At 38.4% G+C, this 26,542-nt stretch overlaps 1 protein-coding gene across 2 annotated transcripts; it reads left to right on the forward strand.

The window, feature by feature from the left end:
- The first annotated feature begins 101 nt into the window (after window positions 1–101).
- On the forward strand, window positions 102–24,445 carry crb2b (crumbs cell polarity complex component 2b). Of its 2 annotated transcripts, XM_056772239.1 has the most exons (13): window positions 102–221; window positions 7,984–8,676; window positions 9,491–9,686; window positions 10,495–10,634; window positions 11,238–11,420; window positions 11,494–11,607; window positions 15,605–16,534; window positions 18,177–18,733; window positions 18,903–19,068; window positions 19,327–20,197; window positions 21,085–21,201; window positions 22,356–22,482; window positions 22,596–24,445. In XM_056772239.1, the coding sequence occupies exons 1-13, from the start codon at window positions 152–154 to the stop codon at window positions 22,815–22,817; spliced, it is 4,386 nt and encodes a 1,461-aa protein (XP_056628217.1). In that variant the 5' UTR covers window positions 102–151; the 3' UTR covers window positions 22,818–24,445. The 2 variants fall into 2 exon arrangements, 1 of the variants encoding a protein (XP_056628217.1); XR_008909471.1 differs by lacking the exons at window positions 22,356–22,482; window positions 22,596–24,445 and having other exon boundaries at window positions 19,327–19,902; window positions 20,024–20,197.
- The last annotated feature ends 2,097 nt before the right edge of the window (window positions 24,446–26,542 follow it).

Genomic DNA, 26,542 nt, shown 5'->3' on the forward strand with positions numbered 1-26,542 from the left:
TTCTCCATGTTTTCCATCAGACTGTCGTGGAGTAAATCAGCAGCACTTCTTTAAGAAGTTCAGCACCGAAGGAAAGATTTGAGTCCACAGACGGATACAGACGAGGACGAGATCGGGGTGATGTGGGAATGACCGAGCATCATTTCAGGTCATGGAGTTTGGACGAGTTTATTTAAGATATAAAAGAGCAGCTCTGCTGTTTGTAATGATGTTCAAACTGGGTGAGTGACAGTTCTTCAATCCAATGTTTTTATTTTTATTATGTTGGGCAAGTCGTGTGAAGTATGATGTCAGCTGCTCATATGGAGTGATTCATTATAATAACAGATTTATATCTAGCTGTAGATCATGTGGAGTCTCTCTGGCTGTAACACTTTGTTATGTGAATTCTCATTGATCTGAATTGAAATAATGAATGCAACATGTGTCTCTATGAATAGATTTATTATAATGTTCAGCATCTGCAGTTGGCAGGTTGTTTAGTATCTCAGAGCAGATGCTGTGATGTGTGAGTGCGTGTGTGTGTTTGTGTGTGTATGTTGGTCAGTGGGTTTTGTGTGTCCGCACCATCTGTGGTGGGTGGGGGGGGGTGTGTAAGAGAGAGCTGCTGTAATTGGGAATTAACGCATGTAGAGGACAAGTGCAGCCAGCTGGACGTCAGATTGTTTAGAATGAGTGATACACACATGCACGCACACACACACACACACACACACACACACACACACACACACACACACACACATGCATGCACACTCACATCATGGAAGACTCACAGTCTCTAAAATTGTTCAGTAGAAATCAAAAGAGAAGTTTGAGTCTGTCTGATTGCATAGAGAAGTTGACACACTTTTACTCAACAAGCAGGGTTGGAGAACACACAAACAATGTGTCAAATGATTAAGCAACAGAAAGTGAGGCTTGAACTAATGAGATGTTTATCAGAGTTTGCCATTAGCTTATGAAAGGAAGAGTATTGTCATGTATCATCAGTCTGTGTGTTTGTGTGTCATCAGTGTGTGTGTGTGTGTCTGTGATCAGTGTGCGTGTATTTCTGTGATCGGTGTGTGTGTGTGTTTGTGTGTCTGTCTGTGATCAGTGTGTTTGTGTGTGAGATCTGTTTGTTTGTGTCATCAGTATGTGTGTGTGAGATCAATGTGTTGTGAGGAGTGTGTCATCAGTGTGTGTGTGTGTGTGTGTGATCAGTGTGTTGTGAGGAGTGTGTCATCAGTGTGTGTGTGTGTGTGTGTGTGTGTGTGTGATCTGGGTGTTTGTGTCATCAGTGTTTGTGTGTGACCTGTGTGTTGTGAGGAGTGTGTGTGTGTGTGTGTGTGTGTGTGTGTGTGTGATCTGTGTGTTTGTGTCATCAGTGTTTGTGTGTGATCATTGTGTTGTGAGGAGTGTGTCATCAGTGTGTGATCAGTGTGTTGTTAGGAGTGTGTCATCAGTGTATGTGTGTGTGTGATCTGTCTGTTTGTGTCATTAGTGTTTGTGTCATCAATGTGTGTGTGTGTTTGTGTGTGATCTGTGTGTTTGTGTCATCAATGTGTGTGTGTGTGTGTGTGTGTGTGTGATCTGTGTGTTTGTGTCTTCAGTGTGTGTGTGTGTGTGTGTGTGTGATCTGTGTGTTTGTGTCTTCAGTGTGTGTGTGTGTGTGCGTGTGTGTGTGTGTGTGTGATCTGTGTGTTTGTGTCATCAGTGTTTGTGTGTGATCAGTGTGTTGTGAGGAGTGTGTCATCAGTGTGTGTGTGTGTTTGTGTGTGTGTGTGATCTGTGTGTTTGTGTCATCAGTGTTTGTGTGTGATCAGTGTGTTGTGAGGAGTGTGTCATCAGTGTGTGTGTGTGTGTGTGTGTGTGTGATCTGGGTGTTTGTGTCATCAGTGTTTGTGTGTGATCTGTGTGTTGTGAGGAGTGTGTCATCAATGTGTGTGTGTGTGTGTGTGTGTGTGTGATCTGTGTGTTTGTGTCATCAGTGTTTGTGTGTGATCAGTGTGTTGTGAGGAGTGTGTCATCAGTGTGTGATCAGTGTGTTGTGAGGAGTGTGTCATCAGTGTGTGATCAGTGTGTTGTGAGGAGTGTGTCATCAGTGTGTGATCAGTGTGTTGTGAGGAGTGTGTCATCAGTGTGTGATCAGTGTGTTGTGAGGAGTGTGTCATCAGTGTGTGATCAGTGTGTTGTGAGGAGTGTGTCATCAGTGTGTGATCAGTGTGTTGTGAGGAGTGTGTCATCAGTGTGTGATCAGTGTGTTGTGAGGAGTGTGTCATCAGTGTGTGTGTGTGATCTGTGTCATTGTGTCATCAGTGTTTGTGTGTGATCAGTGTGTTGTGAGGAGTGTGTCATCAGTGTGTGATCAGTGTGTTGTTAGGAGTGTGTCATCAGTGTATGTGTGTATGTGATCTGTGTATTTGTGTCATTAGTGTTTGTGTCATCAATGTGTGTGTGTGTGTGTGATCTGTGTGTTTGTGTCATCAATGTGTGTATGTGTGTGTGTGTGTGTGTGATCTGTGTGTTTGTGTCATCAATGTGTGTGTGTGCGTGTGTGTGTGATCTGTGTGTTTGTGTCTTCAGTGTGTGTGTGTGCGTGTGTGTGTGTGTGTGTGATCTGTGTGTTTGTGTCATCAGTGTGTGTGTGTGATCTGTGTGTTTGTGTCATCAGTGTTTGTGTGTGATCAGTGTGTTGTGAGGAGTGTGTCATCAGTGTGTGATCAGTGTGTTGTGAGGAGTGTGTCTCATTGTTCAGATGGGAGTTGAAGTGCACGTGTCTTCTGAAGAACTGCACCCTAATGAAGCATTGACCTATTTCTGCTCTTGCGGGAAGCTTGAATTCTGGGTACTTTTGGTCAGACTCAAAGCACGGGGCATGTGAGGGACCATAGTTGACCATCGCCATGGAAACCCCACTGGAGAGAGATGGCAGTTCACTCTTTGTCTTTAAGTGGAATAGCAACTGCCGTGTTTTGTGAGTGAATTTGCTGCGTTGTAAATGTAAACTGATGAAGTTAGCTTGTGATGAGAGAATCGATTAAATTACAATTAAACTGAACTGAACTACAGGAAACTTCATTAATATTTATATTATAAGCATTTACTATAGTAAACTATACTATACAGTACTTGAGTATATTATAGTACTTACTTTACTCTGTTATTGTACTGTTCACAACTATATTCTGTATTAAGGACGTAAACACAGTAGTATAGTGTACTTTATTGTTTACTATTGTAAGGTTTTAAAAACACTATAGTTTCTAGGAATTTTACCACAGTTTACTATAGTAAATACTGATGTGTATAAGATTCTGTTTCATGTGTGTTATTTCTTTCTCAATATTCTCACATCAATGTTTAACTTGCCAGTGCATAGAAAGTGTTTTATTATAGACAGTTTCATCAGTCAAATGTCTGTTTCCCTCTGTGTTTGGTTATCGGTCTGACTAGTGTCTAGTTATATCAAAGAAATGGTTATATTCAATTTATAATAATATTAACTTTTCATGTTTTATTGTATATTAATTGTTTCAAATTAAATTAAACTACTCAAAAGTTGTTTGCGGAGGTCTACTGGAAGTTAAGTTTGGGCCACATAATGTCTGTTTATGTCTGTCTATAGTATTGAGTATATACTGAAGTATGGAGTGTATAGACGTTGTGTGAAGCATGTTTATTTGTAATAGAGTAAAGGTCGGAGACTCACATGTGAGTTGAGTGAAATGTTCAGTGTGGCTCTTATCAGAGACCCTTCACACCCAAATGGGGGAGTAAAACTGAAGGGTTGACATAACTGCACAATTTAAAGTTGTGTGTGTGTGTGTGCATTCGTGTGTGTTTTTTCTCTTCTCTCAGGTTACCCCCTCAGCCTCTTCTCCTGTGCGTGAGAGTCTGTACCAGCCTCTGAATCTCTCTCTCTCTCTCTCTCTCTCTCTCTCTCTCTCTCTCACTCTCTCTCTCTCTCTCTCTTCCTCTCTTCCTCTCTTCCTCTCTCTCTCTCTCTCTCTCTCTCTCTCTCTCTTCCTCTCTCTCTCTCTCTCTCTCTCTCTCTCTCTCACTATCTCTCTCTCTCTCTCTCTCCTCACATTGGCTCAGATGTATCTCTCTCTCTGCCCATCTGAGAGCTGTTGAACAGAGATAGGTCAAAGGGCATTAGTGTAGATGGGCTGTATAATAACTTATTCAGGTCAAAGAGCACATCATCCTTCCTGCGAACAGCAATGTGTTTTTTTAATGAACTCCAGCACTCCCTTTCTAACAAATGACTTAAATAGTGTTCTGTGATTGTGTTATTTCTCAGGATGCTTTCACTTTAAAGTCTGTTTTTTAGGTACAAACCAGTTTTAAGATGTTTGAGGAAAGCTTACGATGCAAGCCCACGCATTTTAAAAACGTTCAAAACATTATTCTTACATTACTAGCCCAACGTATTAATTCTTTCATCCATTCTTCTAAAATCCATTCTTTAATGGGCATGTTAGAAAACACAAAAAAAGACAAAACCAGGGTCTGTGTATGAAATGCCTTTGAGCAGTAGAGTTCACCATTAAACACAGCTTTAGAGTTTCAATCAAAACAGGATTTGGAGTCATTCTACTTTCTTAATGTTTTTAATGCATGTTTGAGTGAATCTGAGGTTTTGAGTGATGAATATGCTGAACATGAAGGAATTTTCCACATTCATTTTTTACTTTTGTCTTTCCTGTATTTTACATTTTGCAGGTCATTAAATGACATTTAGGAATTAACGGAAATGTCCGTAAAATAAAGGAAAATGTAATGGTAATTTTCTGCTGGGAGGCTTCTATATCCATTTTTTACGGGGTTTGTTCCAGTGTACTTTTCTTATTTCCTTTAGATGTTATAATTCTGTAATCTTGTGTCAGAGCTTTTATAAAATCACTGTACGTGGGCAGATTACAGAGACATTTCTCAACGATAAACCGCTGATCAAAACAAAATGAGCGTATTTATCTGTTGACATTTTAAACTCTGTTTAAGGTTTTGTGATCAGAAGCTCTTGGGTTGTGGAAGAACAGATGACTCGGTGAGGTTCTCGTGGTATGTGTTTATTTAAGAAGAGATTCTCAGTAATGGCTCGTGTCTCAGGATTGAAGTTAGTAGACTTCTGTCCTGAGGCTTCATACCGTTCTTCTCTTTGAGGCGGTTCGGAGACGGACTCATGTTGAATATTAGGAGTTTGGTTTTTCAATTCACGTGATTTAAAGGAAAGCTTTTGAAGCTTATGACTGTCCTGCCCTGTCTAGACTTTAAATCTTTACTTTTTATTCATATTATAATCTTTTTATGTACACTTAAATAAAGGTGATAAAAGGCTTCTTTACGGAACTACTCAAGGTACCTTTCAGTTCTGATCGTTTTATAGCATGCAGAACCTTTTTTCCACTATAAATAACCCTTTGTGACGGTTCTTTACGGGAACATACAGCCTGAAAAAGAAGTGTGAAGGAACTTTAAGAAGAGCGCATCTCTGTCTCACTGTTATCAGATCAGATAATCCTGGATTAGAGGAGTGTAATTCACGCTCACTACACAACCTCCTGACACACATTTCTCTCTGTTTTCTAGAAGGTGTGATGATGGCTTTCAGTTGTAAAACTAAAGCTTTAATATGAATCCATGACTTCCGCTCTATTGTTGTTGAAAAAGGTTCTCTATACTACAATCAAAAAAGAGTTGTTGAACGAACTTTATTAAATTTAGGAAAACTTTTCCTCGAAATTGAATTACATTACTCAAATTTCTTTGAAACATTTCTTTATAATCTTGTTGAATGAACAAAAGTTTTTTAGAAGTCTTGATTAAATAAATTTGTCTCACACTGAATAATAATAGAATTGTGTCAGGTTAACTGTTTTATTTTGCCTACTACATAAAATAATGTTAAACAAATATGATTTTTATATGTTAACATTTCATGTGTTCATTTAGTGTTCTCAACATTAGTGTTTTCAGTTAATTTTTCATAACTTTTTCTTTTATCTCTAACAAGATATGAAGTTATCCAAGTTTAACATAAATTCTGATCTAAAAATGTATTAGCCCACTATAGCTAAGCAAAGGAAACGCTTTTCTAAACAAAGGTAAGCACAAAACTTAAAAAAATATAACAAACTCCTCAAAATCTCAAAGATAAAGGAACATTAAACCCTAACAAGTGTTTCTCTTTACTGAAAAACACATAATACAACACTAAATTTAGAAAATAACTCTCAAAAGGTTGTTTTACGCAAAGCATTCTGGGAAATATAAATCCTCTGCCTAGTTGTAGCAAATATATGTTAACTTAACACAAATCATTTATGTAGTGCCAACATGAATGGATTAAGCTACATAACTGAACATTAAAAATCATGTTGTAACAAAATTGTAAAAAAAATTGTGTTGGAAAACATTTTTTCAAATCAGACAAGTAGCAAAAAACTGTTTTTCAGTATATAAAAGCAAAGCATCTGTTCTTTAAAAGAAAATGTGTGGAACAGAAAATGGTTCTTCTAAGAAAACGTTTTAGTATGCTTTTTTAAATTTGCGTACACTCTTAAAAATAAAGTTTCCTCACAGTGAGGCCAAAGAAGAAACATTTTTGGTTCCACAAAGAACCATTCAATCAAAGGGTCTCCTTTTTTCGAAAGAAGCATTTTTCGACAACAAAGCACCTTTTGTGAAACAGAAAGGTTCCTCAGATGTTAAAGGTCCCAAAAGGTTCCTCTATGGCAGGGGTTTTCGAAGTTTATGATGAACCTTACGTGAAGGACCCTCATCCGAAAATACATATTCAAAATTTTTGTACGTAGAGTATAAAGAAGCCTGTTTGATACGTAAGTGTGATATTCTAAAAGTAATGTACTGTTAGAGTAATGTTGAATGTATAAACTGAAAGAGGTGAATTTTCTCATTTATTTTACAGTATTTATTTTATTTTACTGTATTATTCACCTTCGTATTTCAAGACAGCTTAATGAAGAATATTCTGAATAGTATGCATGAAGCAAATAAAGACATGAACACTTACAAATAAATATATACACTTAACTTTTTGAAGCACCTTTTTATTAAAGAGTGTAACCTCTTGGTACAAAGTCTGTCATTAACGGAAATGTCCATAAAATAAAGATAAAGGAACTGGTCATTTTCTGACAGTACTTTATCCGTTTTATTCACTTTTGTTTTTTACAGTGTAGACGGTACAGTATATGTATGGAGCAATGTAGAGCACGTGTACAGATCCTACATTAGTGGGTGGCTTTGGGCTGGAGTAAAGAAGCTTTGATCCAGCAGCAGATGGGTGCACAACATAACCTCCTTATACCTTCTCTGCTCTGATTAACCTCCAATAGACTGTGTCAGTCATCTCTCACTGACACCTCATAAACACACCTTCATTCATAAACCAGAAGAATGTGAATTACACATTAAGTCATTTAACAGACGTGCAGAGAGTTCAGGGAGTCTCTCACATACACCGCAGGTCCTGTTGCTTGGAATTTGCCATGTTGCTTCTACAGTGGCTCTAAACGGAAAAACTGCTCGATTGAGTGTGTTTCGTAAATACGGCAAAAGAGTGAAAACGTGACTACACGATTGTCCTGTGTCAGCCACCGTAGTGCCTCAAAAGGGAGGGAGGAGGGGTGGAGTGAGCCATTGGTTGCAATTCCCAACCTCACCACTAGATGCCACTAAAATGAATACACTTAATTTAAATATATTTTAAGTATATTTAATAACACAAACTTAAATATTTAAGTTAAAACTTAGTTTGTGTATAAAGAAATCTATTTGCCTTAAATCTTCTAGTGTTATAAAGTATAAAACTTAAGGTCAATCACATTTGCCCGTCTTCATACTTAAAACACTATTGATTTGTTATATCAGAGCTTAAGATGATTTATTTTTGTGTTTTTCAGTGTCAGTGTGTGAGTTTAAATTACTTATTTTGTCCATTATCTGATTCCGGTATGTTCTGTACATCCGCAGGTCTGTTCTGCACAGTGACAGGCGACAACTGTCTATCTTCCCCTTGTCAAAACAATGGCACATGCATACCTACTATCTCTGGCTACTTGTGTCAATGTTCTCGTTCTCCTCTCATACACGTCGGTGACAACTGTGAGCATTTACATGACCCCTGTAAATACACCGACTGCCCAAACTGCATCAGCACTCCGGGAACAGAGAACTACACCTGCCCGTGTCCGGACGGCTTCAGCGGACCCAACTGCACGCACAACATCAACGAGTGCCAGAGCAACCCGTGCACGGGCATCAGAAACCATTGTGTTGATGGCGTTGATGGATATTCCTGTCACTGTCCCAGTGGATACAGCGGCGATGATTGTCAGACTCGGGTACGAGACTGCACAGATGACCCATGCTTCAATAACGCCACCTGTGTTTGGACACGGGATGGGTACGAGTGCCAGTGTGTCGGGGGCTTTGAGGGTCAACACTGTGAAGAAGATATCGACGAGTGTCTGTCACAGCCCTGCAGGAACGGTGCCATCTGTGTGGATGGTATTGATGTGTATCAGTGTTACTGTGTGCCGGGTTTTCAAGGTTTCCACTGTGAGATTGACATCAATGAATGCGCCTCTCAGCCCTGCGAGAACAACGGGACGTGTGTCAATGAGAGGGATCGCTACATCTGTGAATGTCTGAACGGGTTTACAGGTAAGCACTGGAGATTTGTCTTGCAACACAAGTTTTAACTACAAGTATAACTTTGTCATTTCAACTTAACATTCGTAGTTTTGTTTCGTTCAATTAAGTTAAGAAAATTAAACTAATTTTCAACCATTTCAAAATGTTTAAACTGTAAGTTCAAATGACTTAAAAATTTCAAGTACAAAAAAACTTAAGGACGCAAAAATGTATTGTGCAAATCCAATCACTTAGTTGTTGTTGTTTAGCCACTTTTTAAGGTGACATTTATAATGTTATAATGTGTTATATTATAAATGATGATATCATATAATCTTGTTATCTAAATACTAATTCTAACTTCTTTTTTGTTTTTGTCTTTCTTCCTGTAAAGCAGCTTTGAAACAATGCAACATTATAAAAAGCACTACAGTATATAAATACAATTGAATTGAATAATATGATAAGATATAACGTGTTGACCACATCTAACTATATTTACTATTTTATTTTTTAATATTATAATATCCTTTATAACATTTACTATACTTGTAAATATATCAAGCATATTTTAAGATTTAAAAATGTCAAAACCCAATAACTTGTGTTTATTTAATATTATAGTAATGAAATATAAGACGGATCGTTATGTCAAACACTTTTATCTCTTTCTCATCTTTCTTTTAAAATGTGACCAAAAACAATACTCAATATGTGAAAATTAAATATTAAATACAATCAAACCTATGTGAACGTGATGCTCTAGCACCACCTGAGCTTCAGGAACACAAAGAAATTCAGGAGGTTCATTTTGTGTTTCATCTCTGCGTGTATCGAATTTCAGGAGTGAATTGTGAAGTTGAGATCGATGAATGTGAAGCGACGCCCTGTCAGAACGAAGCCACCTGTCACGATCACGTGGGACTTTACACCTGCGAATGTTTTCCTGGATATGAAGGCATTAACTGTGAGCTGAACATCGATGAGTGCGACAGTTCACCCTGTCTGAATGCCGGCCGATGTGTGGATCTGGTGAACAGGTGAGATCACTGAAGGTCAGTCCGCTGGACATTAGAAGGTATCATTAAGAATAAATCACAGATGAAACACATCGCTTTTTATCTTCTTCCTTCATGTAACATTTTTATGTCTTGTAGATTTCTCTTGTGGTTGAATGGTTTACGAATGACCTGGATGATGAACTAAAACTGCAGAAATGTGCAAGCACACATTTGTGTATTTTTAAATGTGATGCGGTCAGCTTTGTGATCATTTCTACTGATGAATCAGATCAGATAATACCGTATCTGTGAGAAGTGTTTTCCATTACAGCAGTGGATATTTGAACATGACACGCTTTACAAATCTATCAAAGTCAGGATTTCACGCTGTTTCATATCAAATGCATTTGGTTTTCAGCTTTTGTCTGTTTAATCATTTGTAAATAAGGATCTTCAGTCTCTCTCTGATCGGAGATCTCACAGCTGTGCGTGTTGTGTTTTAAATCAATGTCTTTATCTTGACAGCCACGAGAGGAAAATCTAATGTTGCGTTTTAGAAATAGAAAAGCCCAGCTTTGAACTATTGAAAATTAAAAACTACAAACTTTTCTTTCTTTTCGTTATACTCTATGTCCAGACCTACACTATTAGTTATTGTTTGATTAAAGCCAGCACACATTCTCACAAATCTCACCGGCACATATTCCTCTAACCTTACGTTTCTCCATTGTTTTGACTTTGATCTCCAAGACAAATACTGTTAAAAGTGTCTACAACGTGTCTTTCTCATTTTTGGTACATAATTGAGTATTTATGTAAACTTGTGTAAATGTTTCTTTCATGACAGTTATGAGTGTGACTGTAGTGGCACTGGATTTGTGGGATCTGTCTGTGATGAAGACATACCTGAATGTGCATCTGATCCATGTCAACACGGCTCCAGCTGTCAGGAAGGAGTTAATCAATACACCTGTCTCTGCTGGCCAGGTAACCCACCCGCTGTTTTACATAGTGGATCAAAATCTTCTTTCATGGTTGTGATTTATAAGATTAAAGAGTTAGAGTAAAAATCTGAAGATCATCTCTCATATTACAGTTCATTATCTTTTACACAACACCGCCCCCTAGTGAAATATATTTGCTATTACAGACATTCATGACAGGCTAGGTTTGGAAAGGATACGCACACCGCATACGGTATACTCTATTTTATTCAGTACTGTCCAGTTATTATTTTAGAAATAAATATTAGAGAAAAAATGAATACTTTAAATGTATTGTTCAGCTTTTGTAGGATACCGTATACTTTACATGGTGTCTTCTGGCATCATCTGGACATTATGTGGATTCAGTGTATTTGCTGAATTTTAGACAAAGTGTACATAAAATGTAAACAAATGTGGGTCAGTAGACATGTGACAGGCTTATATAATGATGTGTTCATTTGAATTCACACGTCAAGATGTTTTTGCGGGATTTCTATATACAGATCTCTTTGGTGGCAGTGCATTGATGGCATGCGGTGTAAGTTCTGAAGGTTCATTTCAGTTATAAAGAGACACGAGTGAGGTGATATTATGTTTTTTTCAGGTTTTGCAGGTGAGAACTGTGAGGTGGATGTAGATGAGTGTCAATCTCAGCCGTGTGAGAATGATGGTGAGTGTTTCCAGAGATCCAGCTCAAGTCTCTACAGAGTTCTGTCTGAACTGGACACAGATTTCACCTTTGAGCATGCGGCGGGTTACCTGTGCCATTGCCGCTCTGGATTTACAGGTGACTGTTATTTACACGTAATATTCAGTTTGTTTTTCAGTACAACACGAGTGACAGTTTTTATCTGTTGCAGGTGAAAATTGCTCGGTGAATGTGAATGAATGTGAATCCACGCCGTGTAAGAATGAAGGCACCTGTGACGATCTCATCAATGCATATCGGTGCACGTGTGCGCCGGGGTTCACAGGTGAGGTCATGTGACGTGAAATTGAGATAATATTTAAATGATAAAAATGACGAACCTTTAGTCTGTGGTTAAGCAAACACGGATTCATGTTTTAAGCATCCAGAGAAATTACTCAGAGGTTGCCCTGTCGTATCTCAGGAGATTTGATGGAGATTTATCTGAGAAATATCAGTTCTAATAATGTCTCTGAGAACTAATTTTGGAGACAAACATTTAATTTAACCTCTTTGATATCTAGGTGAATAAATTGAGAGGTTAAAGAGGTCAGATCTGTGATATTTCGTTTATTTACTCTGTGAATTTCAGTCTGTCAAATGAATGCTATATGTCCTTTTGTTCTATTACTTCTTAAAGGTACAGTTCACCCACAAATCTTAATCCTCTCATCATTCTCTATCTCTCTTGGTTGTGTACTTGTGTGTGAGTCTTTCTTCAGTGGAACACAAAATAAGATATTTTTAGAAATGTCGCAGTGGTTTTGTGTTCATAAAATATATGTCAATGGAGTTCAGTGTAGTTTGGTTCTTCAAAAAATGTTTTCTGCAAAAAGAAAGAAACTCATGAGGGTGAATATTTTTTCCCCCATTTTTGCAGAATCAGATCTATAACAGTACGAGGTGATTATAGTTTTTATCTTAGGTTTATGAATATTTTAAATTAGCTTTTATTTTTTATATTTTAAATTTTTGTGTAAATTTTAGTTAAAGTTTTAGCATTTTTCTTTTGTCATTTTATAATTTATTGGTTTATTTTTTATGTTGCTTTATGCGATCAATTAACTTTTATTTTATTTTATTATTATTATTTTACCGCTTTAAACTTGCTTCAGTTTATTTTTGAGTTCAGTTTTTTCAAATATTTGATGTGATTTCAAAGAAAAAAGGAATGTTTTCAAAGTTAATATTTAAGTAAACTAAAATAACCTTGTTACAGTAATAAACAGTATATACAACACGTCGACTCTGTCAGTGGTGAGTTTGACACTTTACTGGCTGTTTGCCCATATCCAGAGGTAGATGAACTGATTGTTTTGAAAGTCAAAATTCCTTCAGTTTTGTTGGGTGATGCAAGAAATGAAACACTGTTGCTTTAACATCTCGAAAACTCTCAGAGCACTGAAAGTATCCCACACACTGACCCCTGCACGGACACCATAAAATCACATCTCCAGTAATGAGTCGGCCTCTAACTGGCATGGAAAGCAATCGCTCACGCCGGCCCGGGCGGACAGCCATTCCTGATGTCAGCATTGACAGGAGCCGGCTGGGGAGGGAAGGAGGGAGGGCTTGGTGGATTATTAGCCCAGCAGGGCAGCTTGGCCGAGGGGGAGTGATGCCGGACTCATCCACCGTAATCACTCCTTCCGCCTGGTACCTAGAGCTGGAAAAACTGTGGGTGTGTGGACACGTCTGTGTGTGTGAGAGAGAGAGTTGACCACGAGAGACAGATAGCAAGAACACAGGGACTGAAAGAGAGAGAGAGAGTTGGTGGATGTGTGCATGGGAAGCTGTCAGGTGCGTGTCAGTTTTCTGCAGCTTGTCTTGTCGAGGCGAGTGACTGCGGCCTGGACGTTTGGCAGGATGAGAGGATTAATAGTGGAAGTGATTTGCAGTGGGCTGCTTCTGGTGACAGGTACAGTGTCTGTGCTCTCCTCACGTCTACAGGCCTTCTGCAGTAATGTGGAATTAACCTGCAGAGTGCTCATAATCCTCCTGTGCACAGAAAGTGTCTGAGCAACCACATGACCGTTTGCTTCCTTTCAAAAGAATGTCGTTCTCCTGGATTGTGCGACGGATCTCGTGTGCACTTTTCATTGATAGTTGCTAATCTACAAAGTTTACGCTTCTGTGCATTTACACGTCTGCTCTTCACTGGTTTATTACTGATGTTAATGTCGGCTTCTGTGACTGTTTCTTGCGTAATATCGTCACGCCGTATGGGAAAGATTAATAAGCATACTGCATTCTGTTTCTTAGCGCTAGTATGTAAAAAAATACAAACAGTGATACGGTGTTGTTGTTGACACATTATGTTATCAAGTTGGATAGTTTACTTTAGTATATTTTGTTTTTATTATTTTAGAAATTCATTTGAATAAAATCAAACATTATGGCTGTGATGATTTTTTTTTCTACTAATTCACACTGATCTAACAAACTCGATCAATTTCAATCGTAGTTGGCTGCTGGATTTAGAATCAACAGGTTTGTAGGAGTTTAGTTGTCATGTGATGTTTCAGAGGCTCGATTGAATTAAATGGGTAAACACTTTACAACAAGGATATATTTGTTAACATTGGTGAACTACATTTATTAAAAAATCAATAAACAATTACCTCCATGTCAATAATTAAAGCGGCCCTAACACATGCAGTTTCTGCCAATCTCATTTTAATCTTGAGTACCTATAGAGTAGTATTGCAGACTACGTTTCTTCGAAGATTACATTTATAAAAGATAGATTCAGCTGTATGATTATTTCCGAAAACAGGCGAGGGGGCGGGACTACACCACGAGCACGCAACACCTCGTCACAATATAACTACACGTATTGCACGTATTATGCACGTATGCGCCGATTGCCAACAAAACACAGACGCATTACTCAGTTTGACTTGCCACGTGCGGTTCATGTTCGGCATCATTTAGTGCTTGGACCACTCCATCTATCAGTGTTTACGATCTCCAAATCCAGCGTTAAATCCAACGTTTATATAACATTTGTCAACAAAATTTAGTGAACAAACAAACACAGCTAAACTTTGCAAACACAGTGCTCTCTCTCTCTTGCTCCATCTGGTTGACGTGTGCGCATGCTTCTTCTCCCGGTCTCCCTGGTTGACGCATGGGCGTGCTCTTTCATCTTGTGGGTAACGCGTGGGCGTGCTTTACCGGGAGAATTAGCCTATAAGGGACTAAGAAAAGTAGTTACGTTAGGGAATTTATGTTTGAAAAAAACTTTTCGAAACCATACGAATGCTGGGGGAGTGTGTCGAGCACAGAAATACTACATCATAAGTCCAGCTCGTTTTTTGACAAGTTGACCATGTCAAGCATGAGAAGCCAGCACGTTTAACAGTGTAAAGAAGTCAGAATGGATGAAACACTGTGGCAACCCTTATAATCTTGGCTTGGTACTTTCCACATTTACTAACACTGTTTTAAAGTATCGCATCTGTTGACATTAGTTAATGCACAATGAACTAACATAAAAAAACAATAAACAATTATTTTTGCACTAATATTTATAAAATAATATATATATATATATATATATATATAATATATTATATTATATTATATTAAATAATATATTATATATATGATTTATAAATATATAAATAATATATTGTTAGTTCATGTTAGCTAATGCATTAATTCATATTAACAAATATAACTTTTTTTTACAGGCTTAATAAACATGCTTACAGTTCAAACCATACGCTGTCATTTATCAGGATTACTGTACTGACCTTATAAAGGCATCAAAGTCACTTTAGTTAAATGTTGATTTATTTGTTTTCAGATCTCTGTCCTGTAAGGAATTGGCTCTGACATGTTACTTGTCATCAAAATTGGAGTTTGATAGAAAACGGTTCAATTAACCCATGAGTGGTGTTCATGTTGAACTTGTTTTCAGTGTTTGCTAAAAAAAAATTAGTTTTCAACTTCAGACCTCTATATTTTATAAAAATAAATATATACATATTGAGTAATTTTTTTCATAAATTTGATTTAACGTCAAATAATGATTAAGCAAACATCATCATGTTTCATGAAGTTCACATGAATTTGATGGCTTAGAAAACTAATAATGCTATAGATCAAGGATACTCATACAACAAACACAAAGAGTTTCGTTTCATTTACAGTAAGAAGGTTTCTATTTTACAAAGTGACATAAAGAGTCAGTGTTTGCTTTGGATGAGGACAGAATGACTTTTTTTCTGGTTGAGAAACTGCACCAAATGACATTGGTCTTGTAATTCCCTCCGCAGGTGTTGTTTGTGAAATGAACATCGACGAGTGTGAGTCCGAGTCGTGTCGGAATGGAGCTCGGTGTGAAGATGCCATCAATGACTACGTATGTCACTGTCCTCCTCCCGGACCCGAGCAGCTGCCCTGGGGCGGCCATGACTGTGACATCACTCTGACCGGCTGCGTGGACCACCCGTGCCAAAACGGTGCCACCTGCACACCTTCACTGCACGGAGATGAGCACCAGTACACCTGCCAATGCCCTGCTGGTTTCTATGGTGATGCATGTGATATGTCCACCACCTTCTCCATCTCCGCAGGGACTCATCTGGTGGTGGAAGTTCCGCATAGTAACCGAACCCGCAGGCAAGCTGGAGACCAAGGGCCAAGTGTCCGGCTGAGGTTTAGGAGCACATTACAGGATGCAGTTTTGTTTTACCGGGGAAGCCGTGAGCATTTTTTTAGACTGGAGTTAATTGATGGAGATCTCGTCTCCATTGCTGAATCAGGGGACTTGAAGCTCGTTGCTCATCTAAGAGGAGATTTCAGCGATGGACTCTGGCATGAAGTTTTGGTCCGTGTGGATGAGAAACTGATTCTGAGTCTGTTAGCGGAGAACAAGACGACAGTTGAGGATGGAGATCATAACCTGCTTCTGTCCTTTCAGACTCACGGTTTGGAGAAGGTTTTTATTGGTGGAGTTCCACAGGAATACGTGAACCACACAGGAACCAGTACGGGATTCGCTGGCTGTTTTGAGGATCTCTTGATAGATTCGAAGACAGTTCTTCCTCAAGATCTTACGCCGGAGTTGGACGTTCAGATGGGCTGCGAGAGGACTGAACGGTGTCATCCAGACCCCTGCTCTGATCGTGGTCAATGTGTGGACCTTTGGTGGGATTATTGGTGTGAATGCAGAAGGCCTTTCTATGGCCCCAACTGTTCCGAAGGTGAGTCCATATCTGAAATATCGGTAACACTTTACATAAAGCATACTGTATATGTATAATGCATTTTAAAAGTAGTTAATTATGCCTTGTAATGTCTCATGAATAATTGTAACTAAAGTTAATAAATTACAACACTTATCAATTCATTCCTACGCTTTCCTTTTTTTTAATTGGGTTATGATTCTTTAATATTTTAAAACACACATTATGAACAATTATAGTCCATCATACCCTTTAGTAACCCTTTATGATGCATTATAAATAAAAGCTTTAAGGAAAGTGTTACCAAAATATCTTTTGTGATTAAATATGTCAAAGTTGTAGCTTTCTCGGGTTTATTTAATACATCGGAAGCAAGTTCTTATTTTTTTCAATATATGAAAAGTGGCAATTACTCTCATGTGTTTTCAATATGTTTAAATATTTTTTTTAATAATTCAATATATCGACTGTTTATGTATAGACGTTACATTAGATGCATGCAGCTGACCCAGAGTTAACTTCCGGTCTGGTTTTCTTTTGCAAGAGATAATGTACAGGCACCCGGTTGTTATCGCAGAAATAATCCCTGACAGTGTTATCATGACCCGAAGTGAAGCGTATTTCATGATAACAGCCGGCTGCTTGTACATTATCCTACTTATTCCATGGCTACTTGCCACATGAGAAAAAAAACTACACATGAAATGTGATTTCAAAATATTTTATTAGCTAATTTTCACCAAATGCATTTTAAGAAATGACGTGCAAATGTCACGAACGGGCAATTTGGTTTAAACACTTGTAAATACAATGTCAGATATGCTATTAAAAGACATATTTATTTTTTGTGTAATATTAAACTATACCTGTCAAAATGATTGCATCCGGGTTACCGTGTATTATTCGTATTGAGCGGTTGTTATCAGAGAATAACAAACCTGCAAATGTCGCAATAAAATAAAATATCCTAAATAATAAAATATTTTATTAAAAAAATAAAACAATGTATATTCATAGTTTATTGTACATTAATTGCATTACATTCAATTAAAACTACTCAACAGTTATTGATTCTTTGTGGCGGTCTATCAGAAGCCACATAACATTTGTTTGTTTTGTTGCCGCCGAAACATCCAAAGAAAAATATTTAACTCAGATAACTCAGGTGAGTAGTGTCAACTTAGTCTCAGATGTTTCTTCTAAAATTGCTCAGGAGAAATCAAATCAAATGTGAGCGTAATTGTTGAAACACACAAAGAGTCTGGAGGTGTAAATGAATGTAGATTGTAGAGGTAAAATAATCTGTATTTGAGTATATTCGATGAGAAATGTTTGAGTTGATATTGAGATCTTCAATCATATTGACTTCTGATTGTAGACGAGACGAATCTGAGATCAGTTTGACACATTGTTGACGTCTCTTCTTCTGAAACTCTAATGACAGACACATTCCTGACATTTCTGACTCTTTCTCTGGAGCCGAGATGCCGATGAGACTTAAAGCAAAAGTTTCCATTTGCTCTCCATTTAATCTTATTTTAATATCTAGGATATTAAAGGAGTCTCAGATGTATGTCTGGAATATGTTTTTAAATGTAATTCCTTGTTTTATACAAAGTTGTCAAAGATCAAAACCGTTCAACTGTGTCTTGTCCTCCAGAGCACTCATCGTGGACGTTCAGTTCCGAGCGGAGCAGATCCTTCGCTGCGTTTCCCATCACACAAAATCACGGATTCAATTTCACCGCATCATTCTGGCTGAAAACACGTCAGTTAAATGGCCTAATCCTTCAACTGAGGCGTCGGAATCACGCTTACCTCACAGTTTTAATAAAGAACGGCTCAATTCACGTGGCAGTGAACACCTCCATCAGAAACACCTCTAAGTTCATAGATGATGGGACGAAACTCTTTGCGACGATAAAAAAAGAGCGAGGCTTTATATTCTTTAATGAAGATCAGCTGTTTACTCCTCGAGATTTTGTGGATTTTGAAGTGGAGTCAGGAGATGTGGCGTATCTCGGTGGACTCTCTGAAGGAGTAGACACGGCAAAGTGGAGTGGATATTTTAAAGGCTGTCTGCAGGACGTCCGGATCGACGACGTGCAACTGCACATGTACTCGGGCAATATCAGCCAAAAACCACTACATCCAAGCTACTTACCGAGAAACTCATCAAATCTACTGGAACACTGCATTGGTGACCAAATGTGTAAGGTGAGCGATTTAAGTGTCAAATTATAAGAGATATTTCACTCTTTATACCTCTTATATAGCCAGGTTGTAAATTGTTGATTTTGAGCGGAAGCTATTGCAGGAATTGCTCTTTGTCTTCTTGCCGTTTCTCACATTTTTTCTCAAATCATCTTGGATTGTGTTTTCGTAGATGAAGCCATGTCAGAACGGAGGAAATTGTTTCGACGTCTGGAATGACTTTGAGTGTCACTGTCCTCTGAACTTCTCCGGAAAGACATGTGACACGCCGGTGTGGTGTGTTAGCAATCCGTGTGTTCCTGGGAGTCGATGTTTAGATTTACCTGATGGGTACGAGTGTAAGTATCTATGAGCGTATTGTGTTTCTCAGAACTCAAGAAAAGGGATCTGAGATGAAAAATGCACTCTTTAAAATGACTGCTGCCCAATCATTTGGGAAATAAAATTGTATGTATTTTTAAAGCCAAAAGATCAGCTTCGAAGTTCTATTTGCCAAGCAAGAAAGTTCTTAACCTCCTAGATTGACTTCGTGCTGGTTTTACTCATGAAGCATTCAACCTGATCTCTTGTCTTGATTACATTCCTCCTCTCACCAGGTTTAGCCAACTCCACGTTTCAGAGCAACGCTTTGAAGTTCAATGCCACCGGATCCCTGCGTATCTCCGTGACAAACATCTCAATCGAGCTGCGAACCCGTGAGGTGAACGGAACGCTGTTGCGTGCTTCAAACGGTTTGGAGTTCTTCTGCATGGGCCTTCTGAATTCCTCCCTGATAGTGAAGCTCCGCGGCGGGAACAGTTTGGAAACTCAAGCTTTCGTCAGCAAAGTGCCCGTTTCCGACGGCGAGTGGCACCAGGTGGAACTTTTCACATCCGGTTCGCCCAATGCAGCATCTCGATGGCACCTCAGCGTGGATGGCGTTGAAGCTGGCGACAGCCTGGCAGCGTCTGGCAACATGGACTTTTTCAACCACTCCGTCGTGTGGTTGGCTGAAAACTTCACCGGCTGTTTGGGCGAGGTACGGATTGGTGGTGTGTATCTACCATTTGCTGGAGTCCTAGAGGAGGAAGTGCCGCAAACGTCAAAGTTCATCCGGATCGGTGAGGTGGCGAAGCCTCAGCTGGGATGTTACGGCGCACCTTTGTGTATTTTGGAGCCTTGCCAGAACAACGGTACGTGCAGGGACCTCTTCAATCTCTTCCATTGTGAATGTGCCCCGGGATGGATGGGGGATCTGTGCCAGGATAACATAGATGAGTGCGGCCAACAGCCTTGTGTCTATGGGACCTGCAGAGATTTGCCGGGAGACTACGAGTGTCTGTGTGCTGCCGGCTATAGTGGTGGAAACTGCCAGGTGGAGGTAGATGAGTGCCAGGACCATCGCTGTGAGAACGGTGGGTCATGTGTGGATGCTGTTGGTGGATACACCTGCGTTTGTCCACCTGGTCACACGGGCCCGTTCTGCCAGTGAGTATAAAAAGTAAACAAATCACTCATGTGAGCCAGGTCCAGTTATTTAAGCATTGTTCAGTTCTTTGTTTAATAACAATTTTTCTTATGTTCATGGTAGGCGCCGCTGTTAAATACTCTTTTCTTTATGAAACTTAACTGCATTGATTAAAACTTAATGCTAGAAAGTGTGTTTGCAAAGGATTCGTTTCTGTAAAAAAAAAAGGAGAAAGAGAAAGAGTAAAATAAATCAAATAAAATGTGTTTTGGTTTAAAATCACATGCTCTGTTCTTTCATATTCATTAAACAAATTTCTCGGGGATATGAAAGTTTCGTGAACCGAATAAAAATGCTGGCAAAATGCTGGTGGTGAAAGAATGAATCCTTTGACCAGATTTGTTTTAGGAATTATCCCGGACTCCCTGTTTTGCACATATGCCAACTCAATAAAGAAATAAATACCGTCAAAGAAAAAAACATATTTTCATATTGTTCACCCATAGTCCCATGGGTCTTTAACCGGGACCATATCACTGCTGTCCTTCCAAAGTTTGCATCTCCATATTTTGTGATTTTTCTTTTTTGTCGTAAATCATTATCATTAGTCACCCTTTATGTACTGTATGTCACTGGGTTTAGCAAATATCTAGCCAATGAAAAGCATTACAAAGTGCTTGTCAAATTTGACAACTTCGTAGTAATCATTAGTAATCCATTTCCTGAAAAACTGCGAATTTGGAGGTGTGAGGTTTCAGAAGGACAGTTATGATATGTGTTTTTGTAGACTACATTTGAAAATCATGTGGCTTTTCCGTTATCTTGGATATCATAATGCATTTTTGTATATAGTCTGCTGTATACAAATCCAACCTTTATCATTCTGTATTTGTGTATTTTCTATTAGGTTGCTTTTTCCTCCTCAGCAGTGTGAAGTTGATATTCAGTGTGAGAATGAAGGCACGTGTACTGATGGATTATGGGGGGCAAACTGTACGTGCAGACCAGGGTTCACTGGAGAGAGGTGAGAATAACTTCACACCCTGTGAGACATTGGTCTGTTTTTCTACAGAGCTTCTGAACGTAACAGCACCCAATCCCCCACCCCATAAAGAAAGCTCCGCCCTCGTACCGTTCCTCGTGACAGGAAGTGACAAGAAGTCGTTTCAAAGGAGGGAGGAGGTCAACGTTTTTGATGAAATATTATGAGGGCACATGAATAAAAGAATACTCAAGTGCACAGATATGTCACTAATAAAAAAACACTCCAATATTCCATAAAAAATATGATTTTTAAATTTTGATAAGTTATGTTCATCTATCAACGTTTCTCCTTCAGTCATATGTAAATACATTTTCCTGTTTTTATATAAATTTAATTTCTTGTATAAAAAGTATGTTTTGGCTGTATGTAAGCTATAATGGCATGTCTGCTTTAACATGATGTCTTGTCATCTATTATTAGATTTTAAATTATGCTAATTTATTAAATAAGAGCCTGTAAATGAGAGTTTATTGTGTACAGATCTGTTATTGTAGTCTTTAACATACATGTAGGCACTCTTTTGCTGTCCAGGGGTGCGTTTCCTGAACAATGACATGACTCGATGGTTCACCATAGTACGATGGATCATTGGGAAAATTAACGCTGTAGTTACGACTATTTCCTGAAACCGTATTAACTATGTCGGAGATCAATCGTTTGAACCAAGTTGGTTCAACAATCAAGTTGATGACGCCACACAGCTGGATGAGCAATGACGTCTACAAATAAATACGTACAGATCGAATTAATGTCAAATTCTTGCTGTATATATACATTTACATTTACGCATTTGGCAGACGCTTTTATCCAAAGCTTTTATTTGCAATCCCCTGGGATCGAACCTCAACCTTGCGTTGTTAAAGCAATGCTCTGACCACTGAGCTACAGGAAAGCTGTATATAACATACATTACATTTAAGAGCGACTTTAGTTATCCTATTTCGATATCTATTGTATTTTCTTAACAAACTAAAAGATGTAAAAATATTATATTTCGAATTATGGATATAGAATGCAGTGCATTGCTTGCTTAGTTTGTTCAAAGGCATGATGCATGTAAGTCTACATGTCATAATAAAAAGAAACTATACTTCTAACCCCAGACTCGATTATTTACTCTTTTTTTGGTCTAGATGTGAAGTGGATCTAGATGAATGCGAGTCCAACCCCTGTCTCAATGGCGGCACCTGTGTGAACCGATCAAACTCGTACTTCTGTGAGTGTGTGTCTGACTTCAGCGGAGAAAACTGTCAGAATACTGTGAGTCAAAATCTTTGTTTTAGTTCCTGCACCGTTCTGTGCCATCAACTCGCATTTGTTTCTCTCATTTATAATCCATCTTATCTAACCGAACTGTTCTCTTTCTCTCGTAGAAACAGCTGCAGAGTGAAGGAGTGCCATGGCTGCTGGTGGCCGTCCCGCTGGTGTGTCTCGGCACTCTTCTGGCATTCGTGGCACTGGTTTGCATGGTTCTCACTGCCAGACGGAAACGCCGGTCGGAGGGGACGTACAGCCCGAGCCAACTTGAGGTAGCTGGAGCCAGATTGGAGATGGGGAGTGTGTTGAAAGTGCCTCCAGAGGAGCGACTCATCTGATAAACATACACGGTATAAAAACTTCTTAAAGTGAGAAGGATATGTGGCCAACATGTGTGTCAGGGCACACGAGTGCGTCACATACAAACATCATGGAAGACAAACCATGGTGGAGATGGAGTCTATGATCCGACGGCAAGTTTTATCCACTGGATCGAACTTTCAAAGCCATAACAGTGAAAAACTGTGATCATTGTGCAACTGTTATGACGAAGGTTCTTGACTCGAACGGACGTTGTGTTCTGTTTGTGTAATAGCATCTCATGTGATGTTTTCTTTATACTTTTGTTATGTTGTCAGCAATCCGTAAATGCCACACAGATGCTTGTGTACCTCTGTCCCAGTGCCATTCATATCAGGCCAATCTTTTCCTCATCACGGTTTCATTTCTGGTACTTGTGGATAAAAGTCTAAGCACACTGTATTACTTTTTTGCCGAATGCTTCATAATGATGACATCACATTACTCTGCCTAATGTAAAACTTAAGTATACTTAAAAATAAGTAGACTTCATTTCACGAAGTACAAAGTTTGACATACAATGTCCATGTATTCAAGTATACTTTACTGTAGTCTACCTACAAGTCAGTGTTCTATTTCAATGCTACTTGGGACGAATTTGGGCCGCTTTTTAGTTTAAGTGTGCTTTAAAGTACACAACTAGTTTACAATCATGCTTTTCTATATAGAAGGGATATTTATGGGAAGAACCTAAAAGGTTGATAAAAAGTGTTCGTATTTTAGTTTATGAAAATATTAGTTGACTTTTATTTAAGAATTTTAAGACTAGAGATGGATCGCATTGGTCAACTAGTCGTCTTACAGTAGACAGTCAGTTAGCTAATTAGATTAGTTTGATGTATTTAATATTTTTTCACTGTAGACAGTTTGCACAGTTTTACGCTCTTGAAATCCAAAGCAATGCTAGGTACAGTTCTATTGAAAGATCTTTAAAAATAATTTAAAGATAGAAATTGTGGAATCCTTTTAGTACATTTGAGATTTTTTTAACCAAATTATACACAAACTTTATTAAAACTGAAGAGTCATAAACAACCCATCAGCAGTTTCATAAGAGAATATTTTTTTGCTACCAGTACTTGTGTATGTCTGGCAAAAACAGGCAAGTTTTTGAATGTATTTGTTAAAATATTGTGATGTTTGAATCACACTGCTGTGCCTTGATATAATCATACAAGTGAATATGTCCACCTGTTTTCTTACTCTCTTTACAAGGTTTTCATGTGTTCAAACAGCTCTGAAATCATTGTTTTGCATACACTGGATTGGTTTCAAGATTTGCTTAATGCTCACAGGATGTAACAGATATTTAATGAAGGTCACTGACTCACTGGAGCCCAAAATATTAGTTTGAGATGTGATCTTATCACTGGATTCTTGTGTGTTTGCGTGTGTGCATCTATTTCTTTTCTGTTATTATTATTATACTGTCAGATGTGATGACTATCTTTGTGTTTTTTTATATTTGAATTGTTTATACTTTTCCTTTCTACTGAATGTGTGTAATGACAGGATGAACAAAGCAGTTAAAAAGAAATCTGTGAATCTAACCAATTAAAACGGCTTTATATTTAATTCAAATGAATTTGCAAATAAATCGGTCTGGATGGAGGTCTTGATGATGAAATGCAAAATCTGTATAAAAAAAAGTCTTGGTCCCTAAATCAGTGGCTCTGGATTTGTTATTCCAGGAAACACCTAAAGTAAACAGCCCCTTACTGTTTGTTTGTAAGTAAAAAGTAAAACTACATTCAAGTTTATTTTTCTCACCCATTGGCAGATTTTTTTTGCTTTGAAGCTGAGACTCACAGAATATTAAGACTATGAAGGATCTGAAAGGAGTCACACAACATTCCAGAGATAAACTCCCAAACCCAAAGACAACACATGACCTTTCAGTCTAAAACTTACGGCAACGCTTCATCATTTTCATTTTGTCCCAGTCCTAATTTTGGATAGTTTTCACAAAAGTACTTTTTCCAAATTTTGCAGATTATATTCTTAATGTTAAAACCAATATTTCACAATAGTATTACACAAAATCAGATTTTTATGATAGAGTTCATGTTTCAATAAGAACAATTCAAACACACAAGTGACATTTAAAGTTGGGAACATGAGATATGTACAACTGTTGCTTTGCAGTGATATTTCACCCAAATCTTTAAGATGAATCATTTTCATCACTTTATGTCATTCTAAACCTGTTTGTCTTTCTTCTACAGTGTGGAAACACAAAAGAAGATATTTTGAACAATGTTGATATTCAAACAACACCGAACCCCATTGACTTTTGAACACAAAACCACTGAGACATTTCTCAACATATCTTCTTTTGTGTTCCACTGAAAGAAAGACTCACAAACAGATTTACAAATGCATGAATAAATGATGACAGGTGTGATTGTGCGTGTGAACGAGCCCTTGATGTTATTCAAAAGTGTAAAACAAAAAGACAAATTACTAAACAGTAAAATTGCATAAATGCATCAAAAACACTGAAATATTCTTTCTTTATATTTACATAAACACAAAGGCAGTACAGTGCTTCATTTTGTAATAAATAGCATTATTGTACAGTATATACAATGTAAACCAGAGCATGATTCTGACAGTGATCACGAGAGTCACTCATATGAGAGCTTTGCTTCAGTATACTTGCACAGTATGTCCACCAAATTGGGAGCAGATTTCTTTATGAAATGCCTTTTCTGTTTCTTTGTGGATGCCCTGGTACCCTTGCTTTTCCCTGAGAGAGAGAGAGTGGGGGGGCACTAAAGTGACAGGCATGACAGGAGGGGGGGGGGTCGACTGGTAAGTATCACGTCAGATATGATGGCTCTCGTGCTGTCTCTAATGAGGGAGATCACCGTCTCCCACACTGTGTCAGGAAGCGTCGACAAATCATCCAGACGTCACGCCGGGGCCCGGAGATGATATGTTGACAAATGCAGATAGTTCACTTTTAATTGACACTAAGAGACTGAAACGCTGCCGCTGTCGGGAGACAAGCGTGGAAAACAATGCAAAGGAGGCTTGTGGAGGGAGAGAGGGGAAGAGAGGGGAGTCGGATGTGCATGGTTGGCACAGGTTGTCATTCTCTGTGTGTGTGTGTGTGTGTATGTTCACACAACCTGCTGTGATTAGAGGTGTGTTTCTATGGGACCGTCAGCTTTGACATGTGAAGCAAAACAGAGGCCTGGATTGATGCCGACGCAAACGCAGAGATGATGGAGTGATTTCTTAAACATTTACGCGCGTTCATTTGGAAAAGTGTTTGAGGTACGGAATGTCACTGAAGATCAGTGGAGGTAAAGACAAGATGACTGGGAGCCTGGATTTCTCTTGAAGAACTGTATATATTCTTTGAGACTTCAGCATAGGCATTATTGTGGACAAAAGCTACCCTATAGAAGCACTTCTATTTATCTGTAGTTATGCCAGATTCTACGAGGCCCATCATACAGTGTGTGTAATATGGCATCTGAACCAGCAGAGGGCAGAATCTTAATGTTTATGGTCCAGTTTGTCTTTGCAGGAAAAAGCTTCAGTAACCTGTAACATTGACACACTTTTTCCAAAACCAGAATGATACAAAAACAAATGTGATTTTCGGGAAAAGTGTCCTTATGAAAATGAACCATGGTTTTATTTGTGCAAAGTGTAGTAAGCATGTTGTTTTAGTGGACTGATTAGCAACCAT

Source organism: Triplophysa dalaica, chromosome 18, assembly GCF_015846415.1.
Source record: "Triplophysa dalaica isolate WHDGS20190420 chromosome 18, ASM1584641v1, whole genome shotgun sequence".
NCBI lineage: Eukaryota > Metazoa > Chordata > Actinopteri > Cypriniformes > Nemacheilidae > Triplophysa > Triplophysa dalaica.